The 14,267-nt window shown below is 36.6% G+C and overlaps 1 protein-coding gene across 1 annotated transcript in view; it reads right to left on the minus strand.

Annotated features, from left to right (window-relative positions):
• Window positions 1-14,267, minus strand: part of LOC139684564 (guanine nucleotide-binding protein G(q) subunit alpha) — a 119,895-nt gene that overhangs the window by 39,594 nt on the left and 66,034 nt on the right. The window contains exon 3 of the mRNA XM_071580660.1: window positions 195-349. Within this exon, the coding sequence (XP_071436761.1) occupies window positions 195-349 (155 nt within the window). The remainder of the gene's footprint in view (window positions 1-194; window positions 350-14,267) is intronic.

Raw genomic sequence — 14,267 nt, forward strand, 5'->3', positions numbered from 1 at the left:
ATTGCAGATATAATCCTAAAGGAGACATACTCCACTCCTTAATTCAATCTAGTGAGTGTATATTCAGGTAGGTTTGTGCTGCATATACATACAAATATGGACACAAGCATACAATATAAGATGCCAAAAAGTCAAAATTACTTTGTTACAAAGGGAAAATTAGATATAGTTGTTTGTAGCCACCATATACTTACTATTTAGTTGAATCTGATAACTGATATTCCCGTCGTCTGTCATAACACTCCTGAATTCCAGGGTCATTCCATAAACTTCTTATTGCATCTACATACGGGTTCTCAAAACTTGACACCTTCTCTACATCAACTTCTCGAACTAACAGTGCATGAACCTAATTCAAAACAAACAAACCAGTAAAATTTACTTCATTTTCTATGTTTGCAGAGAGCTCATAAACAGTGATCAAGATTAATAGGAATAATTCTTGACATTAGACATATCACCAACATATATGTGCAATGTGAAAAACGAAGTACTGTGAAGACAGTTGTGAGGATGGAAAAAGGAGATAACCATCACAGGAAGTGAATTTGCTCCTGAGCAAATTATATCTTCTTAGATTTCTTTCATTTCGTACGCCAATAATTGTTACTAAACTGTTAGGTTAGAAAGCTAGCTATGTTAGAAAATTAAGTATATAAAAATACGGTTTCCCTTCATTATACAAGAGATGCCCTACTATTAGATGGAACATAAGTGTTGTTTATTTAGGGAAAGGAAAGCTGTAGGATGGTGCATTTACAGTAGCACAGTCTAGATACTGTTTAGAAACAAACAGATCTAAAGAGCCCAAAGCTAACACATACTAGTTCTCTCATGGCAAAGCAGAGCATGAAGCAAGAGCTTTTACCACTATCCACCCCTTCCCTCTTCAAACCTCCTATCTACTGTAACACTTCCAACACCTGAAGCCAACTTCTTCAGCAAATACTTACGGCAATCGAACTCTACAGAACAAACCAAGTTTTCCAAACAAAACAGAATACAGAAAAATGTGGAAAAAAGAGAAATGAAGCAACCCTTAGCTATCCCTTCTCTTCCAAAGGGACAAAGAGGCAGATGAAATAAACTGAATCGGTCTTACACTGATCGTAGGTAACTTCTGCTTTTAAAGTCTCTGTCACTTCTTCCTTTATGAAGAATGTTAGGTTTTAGATATTAATTCTAATTTTGTATGTAGGAGTTCTAAGCAGAGCAATTTACTAGAAAACTCTGGTAAAAGAATTGACGACTCAAAATTTAACATGATAAAAATCTTCCTGTATTCATATATCTAAACCTCAAATACTGAGTGTTTTGCATGATATAACACAATATTTTAACATAAACATCTCAAAACACTATACAAGGGTCATAAGTACCACTAAGTGCAGTTACACAAAACTCCCATAACACACAGGTTAATCACTTCCAATGAACAAAGTGTAATCATATTAGTGTTCAATTAACAGCAATTACTTCTAAGTTATTACTACATTTGAGACTAAGATTCAGCCCTGTAAGAGAAAGTAATTCTTGCCTCCAAATGGTAACAACTCTTTCATAATTAATTCTAACGAGGTTACTGACACAGCACAAAACCTGACATGTCTACGTCAGGAGTCACAGGCATGTTAAGTGGCGTATCATAACATGGTACCCTGATGCCCATACATGAAGACACACTGACACATCTTCCTGCATCCCAGAATCTAAACTGCCACTTCAATTCAGTGAAATGCCTCTGTGATTATCTGAAGCAGACTTTCCTTCAAGTAACAGGTTTCACAGAGTTAGCATAGCTTTCCATAGCCAGCTAATTTAGGTCCAGTTTCCCAATGTACAAATTAAACCTTCACCTTAAAAGAGTCTGAAGGAAAAATAAGAATTTATTTTGTTGTAAGACCCAGGAAGTTTCCCTTATAAAAGCAAAGACACTGCCTTTTTATCTAACTACCAGTATTTTCTGGCCCCTCGCCAAGTTGAATTTCTTCTCTGCTCCAAGAAAGTTTTCTATTTTGGGATTTTTTGCTATAATATAATGTGCTATTTAAATGTACCATAAATGTACTATTTAATTTCAAGAAAAATGTTTTAGAACAGTATGTCTCCAGAATGAGAAAAAGGGTACTTCTGAGGCAGAATTATATATGTTTACTGCTCCTTTTAACCAAAACACAGCAGAATTATACATCTTAAAGCAGATACAGCATTCATGCTGCCTAAAACACACACTACATGAAGAGCCTGGATTGCTGTGCTTTTTTAAAGTCTACACAAATCACACAAGAATATCCAATGAAGCCACATGACTTTCATATCCTGGTATTTCCAGGGTGAGGAAGGAATTGATTTAAGAGTTTAGGAAAAGGATTTGTTAAATTCATTTTTGCAGTAATAGGAAAAAGATGGGATTCCCAAAGGTACTTGGAGGTACCTGTTCCTACACAACCCACTTCAAGAGAGCAACACACCTATTGAAAAAGTTCTAGTAATTCAGCACTATGACCAAGAAAAAGGTTCACACTTCCTCTGCTCTCTGGAACCATAGGACATTAATGGTAGCTAGATCTGCACAAGACTTCCTTTCCATCAATGGGTTGACACTTCACTTGCTTTCTTTAGGTATTTGTGTACATTTAAATTAAGCTGAGTTTTACTAGTTTACTCTAGTATTTTCCTGAGCTGCCACAGTGGTTAGCTATGACAACAATAGCAGTTAGCTGAACAAACTGAATAAATAACAGTTTTTAATAACAAATATCTCTCGCATCTTTCCAGTTATAGGAGAAACTGGATCAGTCATCTTTTTTTTTTTTTTAACTTTGGTAAAACAGCATAAATCTTCAGAATGAATCATTAGCCAAATCCCTGAGGAAAAGCTTCATCAACCAAAAAACTTCTCTCTTTTGCTGCCTTTGTATGGAGCAGATTAAATGGCAGAAACTAAGAAACAAAACATCTGCTTGCTGCCAAGTGTCTGCCAATGGTGGCTTTTTTGTGAAGGCCCAAAAAGTCTGAATTAATTAATTTTAATGGATTGATGGACAATGAAAGCAAAGTACAGTGAAGAACTATTTCATTACATTGTTTTTTATTTTTAATGCTAAACCCCAATCACTGCCTAGCTTTGTTTGAGATGAGGTCACAAGACAAAGTAGGAAAAAGCAAGTCTTACTGACACAATTGGGAATGGAAAAGATAGTAAGATAAATATAATAGCATCATTTTCCTTAAGCAATGTCTTTAGCTTCTGGGTCATACTATATATTATAAAATAAGAATGAAAGCTAAATCTTCAGTATCATACATGTGGCAAGCTCAAATTTTCTACAGTAGCTATTTTTAAAAAGCTGGGGCCTACCCAGACAGCATATTTAGTAGCTAATTTCCAATACTTAAATGGGCAAACATCCAAAAATTTATGGAAAATCTCAAACCAGAGATCTGAAATAGCTCCTGATCCAAAATGCTTATAATTTGACTGATAGCTAAGGAGTTTCCTGCCCATCCCACCATGCAATTTTCTTGTATTTATATTATTTAAAATGCCAATGTGACTGTAAATGTTCATCAACACAAGACTTACATGTTTCTGCCTAAAAACCATACCTCAATTTTTATTAAATGTCTCTAATTTTGAATATTTCAAATTTTGTTAAAACATTCTAAGACATGGAATTATAGAATCACAGAATATCCTGAGTCAGAAGAGACCCACAAGGATCATGAGTCCAATTCCTGCCTCTGCACAGGACAGCCCCAAGAATCACACCATATGCCTCAAAATTTTATCCAAACGCTTATTGAACTCTGTGAGCCTTGGTGCTGCGACCGCTTTCCTCAGAAGACTGTTTTGGTTCCCAGCCACCTGGGTACTTCATCCGCTCTGGGTGAAGAACCCTTTCCTAATATCCAACCTGAACCTTCTCTGACACAACTTCAGGCTATTCCCTCCCTCAGGTCCTGTCACTGGTTACCATAAAGAAGAGCTCAATGCCTGCCCCTACTCTTTCCCTTATGAGGAAGTTGTAACTGCAGTGGAGTTTCCCCTCAGACTCCTCTTCTCTATGCTGAACAGACCAGGTGACCTCAGCTGCTCCTCATACATATTCCCCTCAAGGCCCTTCACCATCTTTGTTCCCTTTCTCTGGATGCTCTCCAATCCTTCAGATCCTTCTTGTATTCTGGCACCCAAAACTCTACATCATTCTTGAGCTGAGGCTGCACCAGTGCAGAGTAGGGCAGGACGACCAGCACACTCCAAAATCTTGGGTATAGAAAGACAATACCACAGCAACTTTCCCAACTTTCTGGTAGGTTGAATTTAAATGTATAAACCAAGGATGTGTATTTTAACACTTAAACACTGAGAATGATTCAGCTCTCAGTCAGTATGTGCTATTTATATATATGGCAGCCAAAGCCTCAAAAAACTTGCTAAAGGAGCATCTTCCTCAATGTGGCTCCACCTGCAACATTAAGATATGCACAACTATGCAGGCACAAAGGGAAAAATAAGGATGTACAATAACTTCTTTGCTACTTCACAAGGAAAGGGTGAAATCTCAGTTGGATGAACTGAAATCTATCAGATCTTCTGATTAATTTACACAGAGCCTTTTAAAATTAATTGTAGACTCTACAATCACCTTATAAGGCCCTCACTGGGTGCTCAAATGTTTAAAACACTATGAAAACCCTCAAATGAAAACAGTGTATACAGGTTACACTCTGAATACTGCACAACCTTCAAGGATTCTTGACATCTTTTAACGATTCTATGACCAAATCTGTTAAATAGCAAAGTGTCGACAAGAAGTAAGATATAGAATAAGCAAATGGTAGCTCTGCAGGCAAATTCTTCCATGAAGATGGGAAATCCTATGCCATTTCTGAGGAACTGCTCAAATAAAACTTACATCTCCAGGTTATAACCCTAGTTGTAGTATGGTGGAGCATTTGTCTGCCCTTAGAGAAGTTTTAATTACCAAAGTATCTCCACTGTTTTACCAGCCATGTAGTACCATTTCAGGTATACTGGCATTTCAGAGAAAATTATAGATATAAGTTTGTTTTTCAAAAGCAAACTGAAACTGAAATGTATTCTAATCTTTGAAACTATTTGACTACTTTTAATTAGTAACATCACAGTAATTTCTAATCACCTTTTATTCTCTGTACTCCTAGCATGTGAGGAAAGAACAACTAAACTGAAAAATTCCATCCTTTTGGAAGGGACTGGAGAACATCTCACACCCCCTCTTCAGTACACAAGATCTAAGTTCCACAGGAGATGTGTGACATAATATTCTTCTCAATTGCAGTTATGACAGAGGTGAAAGAGAGAAATTTCACCTTCAGATTTTAGTTATTCATTCTCTCCTCATATTTTTCACTAGACCCAGTTGTTTCATTTACAGATACAAAATTAAATATGGAGATTCAATAAACAAAAGTTATAGCCTCTCTTTTGAAAGTTGCATATCACTTACTCTTCAGGCAGATTCTCAAGACTTTCTGCTACTTTCTTTCTTAGGAAGGGAAATAATTTTAAGCATTACAACCACTAAACATCACAACCTTGCTTGCTATTGACAGCATAGGTTGTTGCACTCTTCAAACACTGGCATGGCTAGAAAAGCTGAGCTGGAGGATGGTATCACTGTTCAAAAACTGAACAGCTGGTTGTAAACAACTATTACAAAAAATCATGATTAAAATTTATTTTTGTGTACGTGGCATGTTACATATGCAACAGATTATAAGTTAGGCACTTTCACATCTCCTGCTGGTGATAAATGTAGCACCTTAGCTGAAATTTTCACACACTGGTCCTGAAATGGTGTAGCTAGTGAATACTTTCCTGATGTCTGCTGTAAAAATGTGTCTTTTTGCTGTTGAAGATCCTGGAAACAGAAACAGCTTTATTCTCTGGAAAACATTTCTACTTTGAAGACTTGGGGAAATTTTACTGCTGATTTTCAGAAACATCTTTATGAATTGGCCAATTGCCACATCCTTTCCAACTGCTTTAGCAACTCACCTCCAAAGAATTGCTTTGGTCTTGCAGGTAGACCAGGTATTCTGCCCTGAAATTGCTTAAGACAGTCTGCCTAAACAACCTACTTGTTTACATCTACTTCTCCTAAAACACATTTTTTTAAAAAATACACACATACCATTATATTCTAGTTGCAAACAATAGCTTTCACTTCAATTACAGGAGTCAGTTATATACATTTACCTGCTTGATTAGGACTGTATTACATTAATTCAGCAAGTTCAGCTTGTTTTCCAAGCTTTGCCTAATTCTGTTTTACAGAAAACAGAGCAACAAGTAAAATACAATCCATATAAGTAAAGAGAGATCCAGAGCACTAGATCGCAAAGTGATTTTGCAAAATTTCTACTGGAGTTAAAAACTAAACAGTCCCAGAACATGAAGTTTTGACTTGTTTTCCAAATGCTTTTACTGACAAAATTTCACAGGTTTTCAGTAGCTGTTAAAATTCTGGGATTAGCACTTTAGTTCAGACAAATCCTTAAGATCCTCAAGAATACAGTGGAAGATATCTACTAAAGTTTTGAAATAGTTCTAAATTGTAGCATTTGAGTCCTAACATTGCTAATAGGAACATAAAATTGAATGCAATCTTCTTCTCTTGGACACAGTCATTGGCAACAAATTATATCCTCATCAAGTCCTCACAATTAATAATTGACAAGGCTAAATAGGAAAAACCTTTTTGTAGTAATAAAATCTATTTACAAATTTAATTCAAATCTGCAGTTACAGAAACTAACAAAAATATTTCAGATTTAAACCAGCGTAAGCAAGAACTGGCAACAATATCTCCCCTCACCACAGTTTTTGTAGCTAACATGAATTATCCAAATTACTGCTCTATCTGAAAAAAAAGACAGCATTATCACCAAGTGTTTACAAAAACACATTCAAGCATGGAGCTCTGAGCAATCTGGTGGTTGAAGGTGTCCCTGTCCACGGCAGGAGAGCTGGAACCAGATAATCCTTAAGGTCCCTTCCAACCCAGGCCATTCTATGATTCTATATATGTACAATCACATTTTCAGAAATGGATCCATATCCTAAGCTTTTTATAATTCCCTTTTTTTTCCCCCTTTCTTTTTTCTCCTGAAGACCAGTTCTAACTTCAATTTTCAAATAATTGTTCTGCATTAATCCTACCAATGGTTACTGTACACACACATGTAAGAAAATATATCATTGTTTCTAGAGCTAGCTAAACAAGTTCATGAACACAGAGCAAAAATGAGAACTACTGGACTACTTCTCACTGTTAGTCCAGCTGAAACTCCAGGTAAGTAAGTGTCACTAGAGGCACTGCATCAAGCTTATAAGCAGTAAATACAAATGTGGGAGTGGGTGTAATTACATCTGATAAACTCAAAGAACTATCTATATTCAGCTGTTATAAACTCGAGCAGAATTAAAGCTTTTTTAACAGCAGTAAGCAGAGAACAATGCCAAGCCCAGAGTAAGGGATGCATTTTCCATTTCACCACAGTTCCTCCTCCTCATGCATGTGTGTGCCTGACAAGTACATAATTAGAAAACACTTTTCAAAGTATTGGACTACACTGTAACAAAGTAAAAGTGGCCCCTCATAATCTTTCCTGAAAAGCATTTTCAACAGAAAAATAATGATTTAAAAGAAATTCTGTAAAGCTGAAGGTATTGGGGGAAGAGGGGGAGAGGAGGGAGGGAGGGAGGCAGAAAGAAAAGAAAATTGCCTTGCCAGTCTCTACAGTTCCTAAGAGACTAGGACAAATCACTTCTACTTCACATGTCAGAGGTTTTTAGACCTTTATAACAGGCTTTATTTAAAAAGCATACCTATGAACAGAACTCCTGTACAAAACCTGAGTTCGTCACTACAGACATCCTAAGAATCAGAGGAACGTTGCTTGGCTTTGCAGATTCAAACAGCTAGCATTGAAAAGACTGCACACCTTTTCACAGAGTGGAGGTCATGGCCATGGTACTTAGCTGCCAGATGGAGTTAAGCAAACAAGGAATCACGTCATCATGTATTTCAATTCAGAAGTGGAAGTATCACATGAAAAATAATCCTCCACACAATTCATACTAATTATAATTGTCAAATGGGATAAGTTAAAAAAAAGACATTGAAAAGAAAAGCATGTAGCTTCCATATTTTTAAGCCACTTTTGTTTTTAAAGAAGCAGAATGCCCTCTGCTGACTTAATATAACTGCAGGTGCAGTTATTTCAAAATGGTATTTCTTGTATTTCCAGAAATATCAGAAGACTGGGGCCTAGGGCCCTTTCAAAATAATGAATTATTCCAGCAGTAATTTTCCTCTGTAGAAATGCCAGAAACTTAAATGGTTGCATTTGTGTGCTGTCCAACCAGGAAGATTGTCCTTCTAAACAATTACTTCATTTCTTGGAAATAAACTTTGAAAATGAGCATCAGACCTGCCCTAGGCATGCAAAGCTACATGACATCCTATCACCTACTTTTTCAAATGTGTTCATTAATTGCTTGATATTTAGAGCAATGAACTGGCAAGACTGAAGTAAGGGGGCAAAATGTAATCTCATATGAAAAGCTGTTGTTTAGAATAGGGTCACACAAGAATGAATTTAGCCCCAGGCCATTAAAGATAGCAACCCAACATTATTTTCTCTAGAGAAACCACAGACATACTGTATCATGGTGATGAGTAACTATTTGAAACATGCCCTGAGGGAGAATTAAAAAAAGTTTTAGGCCATTTATGACCTAAAAATGTGATACTTTCTTTATAAATTGGGTACTATCTTCTCATTCCTAGAAACAGACTGCATTTCTCTGGTTCATATCAGACACCAAGAAGAGTTTATTTAAAGGAGGATGGCAAAACACTGCTGACTCCTCTTTCAAGGCTTTGAGCAAAATACCAGTCTCCCGAAACATGCTGCCAACTTAGATCATTAGGAAGGAGGAGTAATGAACAATAAAACACATCTTTCCAATACAGAAATTCTACAAATAAGAGCTTGAAGAGCTACTTCCTTTGCTGCCTGGTGTGTGTAAAATTGTTTCATATGTATTTTTAAATTATTAACTTTGCTTACTAACTATTCAGTATTTACAGTGAGAAGTCACAGCAGACATTTTAACAACTACTTGGGAAGGCTTATTTGTCTGCCAAAGCACAACTGGATTATCCTCCCAAGGGAAATAAGGCATGGGCTTTATAAATGTGCCATTAGTCATTATTTGAGAGGAAATAGGTTTCTGGAGGGCTATGTTTACTTGCTTATAGGATGGTTTTAGTAATCTAAATAGTTTATAAAAGCCTGTGCTTTCAATAAGAGTGTAATCTATCTGAAGATAAACAAAACTGAGGGCTTTTTAAAATTAATTTTGATTAAATGGTATCTGGAAGAAGCTTGTGGGAATGGAATAAAATAGGTTAAGAAGTCGCAATGCAGTCTCTTGAGAAAAACTGTCTCCTCATTATTAGTACACCACGGCTTCTGTACTCAGTCACCTAAGCCTGCTCTGTAACCTAATCTGCAGATTCTCCAAAACACAGCAAGGAGATGAACATTTAGAGACAAAGTCTATGGCCACATATTAACAACCACATCAAGTCTCCTGGAGTCTACAGGTTCTACTCAGCCACAAATATCCAAATCCACCCCCTTAATGGTTTCTTTTTTTTGTTGTTTCTTTGTTTCAGAAATGCTCAAGGCAATTTACCAGAAAATCTTCAAGACAAATTGATCAATTTAGAGAAACTGTTGATGTAGAAAAGACAGGGTATTTGAGTTATAGTCTGCTATCCAGAAAGAATGCTTATTAATAGGCCTTATCTACCATGTTCACAAGTATTATCAGTCAGGCTATTATGCAAATCAGCTTGCAACTATGATATGCACAGAAAAAAACCATTTTCAATTGGAATTACAGTATTACTGTGAATGCTACTTGTAGGATTGAATTAGATGGTTAACAAAAATAATCTGTAATTAGTTCTTAGAACAGAATACATAATTAATTCACCTTAAGAAAAAATGATGTTGTCAAAAAAGCTAGCAAAGCGCTCTTGTCCTGACCAAGTACCAGCTGAGGCCATCATTAAGATTTCTGTTTTCTTCAGTGGGCTTTAAACTCTTTCTTGATATGTAAATGACCCAAATTACTTTTTGGACAGGGTAGATAAGTATTTTAATTCAGACTGCTGGCCTAAAATGAATCATGAATAGGATTAAACATGAATAATATTTAGCTTCACTGGATAATCATAGTACATTGATTTCATGTTATCACTCTACCTGCAGAACACATCTCAGACCAGGAACATTTCTGCATGTTCTAAGGTAAGTCAGGACATTATTAATCCAATAAAAGAGAGCACTGCTGGAGGGGAGGAATCAGAAGAAGCTTTATGGTAGTTTTACAGCCACCCAACAGTTTCAGAAGTGCTAATCACTAAATCTGCAAAAGGACCACAGTCCCACAGTAACTCTTAAGCTGCGACACTGGTTAGTGCAGCCCGTGCCACAGTCAGCACCTGGCAGCCTGTGCATCCAGGTATGTGACCGCTGCTATCCTTCATTGCCTCTGCAATCCAGCATACAAAGCAGCAGGAGACTTGTGCAGGATGAAATACTCTTCTGCAATTGTCATGACTGCAAATCCTAACATGTAAATGGTATCAAAGGAGGGTAAAATTTAAAAAGGCTGGAAAGTTAGAGAACATAGGGTAAGGACGTGGCTCTAGCACCGACTTTGTCTGTTTGTGCACTTTCCTTCATGCTATTATTTTGATGCTGTAAGTAATATATATTCAAATAGTAGATTTAAATGACATATTTAGTTAAAAAAGTCAACACTGAGTAGATAGAGTGAACATTACAATGCATGCTAACTAAGTAATTATGGAAGATTAGCATGTAATGCCTGTTGTAATAAATTCTGAATTTTATTATCTAATTACAATTATGTATTGGTTCAGACGTCAACATAACAATGTTAAAGCACTTCCTACACTATAACAGCACTCTCAGTTGCAACCACTGTACTGCCATCAAAATTGTTTTGAAACAAAATCCACTGGCCATGAATTATAACTGATTTACAGTAGGTGACTAATTGACTACACTGGTGTCACATTCATGCATTATTTTAACTGTATAATAAATAATTAAAAACAATTAATGGAAAGCTAGAAAATTCACAGTACAGTTCTAAGAAAATACTAAACTCCCTCTTTTTTTGTATCATGGGCCAAAGGAACCACAAAACTTATGTTTTCCAGAAGATTTCAGTGCTGTTTCCCCTGCATCTTCTTGCTATCAGTAACTTCCTTTTATAGCACACTAGTTGCTATAACCGTTAAAATGCTGCAATTAAACTGTTTAAAATGTTAGAATACAGCTTTAATAAAAAAATCAACAAAAATACTTAGAAAATAGGATAGCAAATTCTGCTTTAAGATTTTTCCACACAATAATCAGCACTCATCTTCTGCGGTCACAGTCTTTCTGATTATTTTTCAAAATTCAGCTTTTCACATACTGAAAAATGTTCCTTAGTTAGGGATCTATGACAGGGAAAGTTATCAGTATATCCAGAGGCCTCAGAAATTCTCCAACAAGAGAAGTATCTATCTAAATGCTAATTTGGATCAGCAATAACACCTATCTTTCATAAAACACTAATGATAGAGCAGTAAAATCATTCCATTCTATAAGGTAAAAAACTAAGCTACCAGTCTGAGGTCAGTAAGTCTCTTGCACTTTGTAGGTCATACCCTTTCCAAATTAAGCAGCAAAAAGCCAGAAGTGTTTGCAGTGTTTCCTCCTGAGGGTCAGCACATGACTCAAGCATAATGGAGGGAAAAAACACACAAAGAACGGAGCAGCTTGGACAAGAACAAGAGGCTTTGCCTGTGCACACTTCTGCGGCTACTGGTCCGCAGAAGCTGCCTGTTTGCTCCATCTCAGTACCACAGGTACTGCAGAGTGCTGAGAGGGTCCCAAGTATTGCCTGAGCTCTGACTAGCAGGCTAGGTGCACATGATTTGGAAAAAACCTAAGTGAGAAAACAATTAACTAGATTAGTTAAAATGCAAGTACTTGAGAAGGAAATAGAAGTTTAATTAGAAATCATACTCTGACCCCATGATGACTAGACTAGACATTTGACAAGCAGTGTCATCAAATTAAGGACAGCCCACACTTGTAGTTGGAGGCTCAATGCTTTCAGAAATGTCACTCTTTGTTCTTCCATATAATTTATTGTCTAATAGGAATCCACAAATTCTGTCTGTAAGTCTCGATACATCATACATGCCATGCCTTCCTCCAACTCCATCACTGTAACTGCAAGTAAAGCCTTTGAATAAGAAAAAGAAATAAAGTGCTCGTTATCAACCTCAAAACATACAAAATGTTCTACACCTGATGACTGACAGAATCAATGGCAACGTCTTTGCCCTGGCACTAATAATTTCATGTAGAAAAAGAAATAATAAAAGGAGAAAAAAGAGAGGGATTAAACAACAAAATACAATGCTCTAACTTAGCAATTGTTTAGCAGCTTCATCTTCTGTCTACTGCGATCTAAAGGCAAATAACTCCAGTAGTCTTTAATGAATGATCACTACAGAAATCACTATCCCTACATAAACCAGAAGTAAACTCAGAGTCTCACATGGATCTGAAAGTTGTGTTTTCCTTACCTTGTCCTTGTATCAGAGCATACCGGAAATCTATCAACCATATTTAGTTGATGAACAGCAGTAAATGGTCTGAAAGGCTGTGTTGCTTAATTACAGGTTTTCTTTGTTAGAGTGCCGTGCAATCCTTCTGTGAGGATTACTGTGAATTCAGTGGCCTTAATTTACAACAAATTTTACTTCTGTTCCTACACAGTACAGTCCTGAGTGCATTTTCCTGTTGCATGTGTCACAATTTAAAAAACCAAACCAAACCAAAAAACCTGGAACAAAAAAACCCCAAACCAAAAGAGATGAAAAACTCCCAACCAACCAAGTAAAACCAAACCAACCACCACCACCACCAACAATAACAAAAGAAACACTCCCAAAACCCCAACAAACCCAAACCCCCCAAAACCTTCACAAACAAACCCAAAATCATAGCAACAAGAAGATATGGGAAAAGAAATGACATCTTTAAAGACAGTATCTTATTGGCAGTGCCAACTCCTACTGTTCTAAGACCCTAGGATTATAATTATAAAAGGAAGGCTGCATACGCTGAAGTTAAGGAAAAGATAAAAAAAACCCTCCTAGAATATTATTTTATAAGCATATTTGAACTGATGCTGCTATATTGGTCTCCCTATTTTTATACAGAGACTCAGTGGGTGAGGTAAAGAATTTATTATTTAATGAAAATAGCAGAAAAACACAGCTCTAGCCATATGGCTACAGATTTTTTTATTATTATTTTCATGTTACAGGCACCACCATATTGACTTGTTTCATGTTCAGTCTTCTCAAGCACCTCATTACAGGTAAGTCCAGTTCAGTACTAACAGCACCTACACCAACACAAAAACTTGACTGTTGCACCTTAAAGACACACTCCCAAACTCCTGAAGACAAATGGCAGACATAGCCCTTTTCATCAATAAGCCTTGTCCAGATTAATGCTGGTCTTTCCCAACATGAGTTAGAACAAGCAACAAGGAAAACACATATTCTGGGAGAAATCAAATTACTCATTCAAGTGTCATAGTGGCAGCTTGCCAGGAGCTTGTGAGCCATATGTACACAAATGACATCAAACAATGGAGAAGACAGCTACCTCTCCTAAACTGCGTAATGAAGAAGATGCTTAATGGTTTTAGAGAACAGAAGAAGGAGGCCATGCCTAGTGATTCTACACTTTCACAATAAAATTGTGAATTGCATTTGTCGAATATTGGGGACTGAATTTGACTGTGGACTATATCTGGTAATCCCTAAAGTATGTTGTCTGAGTCTGGGTGCAAAAGAAAAGCGAAACTGAAGAATCTGGTGAGGTTAATAAGCACAGATAAACAAGGAAGCAGGCTGATAGAAGAAAAGATAATTTATGAATGAGAAGAAATCTCTTGTCCTATTCCTGCTTTCATTGCCATTAAATTGCCTTTCTAAGAACACTGAAGCCAACCCTAAAATGAAAGCAACATCACCATTGCAGTTCCCATCTCAACACTTAAACTTTGACAACAATACTGTACAGACTAAATCTTTACT

The sequence above is a fragment of the Pithys albifrons genome, chromosome Z (assembly GCF_047495875.1).
Source record: "Pithys albifrons albifrons isolate INPA30051 chromosome Z, PitAlb_v1, whole genome shotgun sequence".
Taxonomy (NCBI): Eukaryota; Metazoa; Chordata; class Aves; order Passeriformes; family Thamnophilidae; genus Pithys; species Pithys albifrons.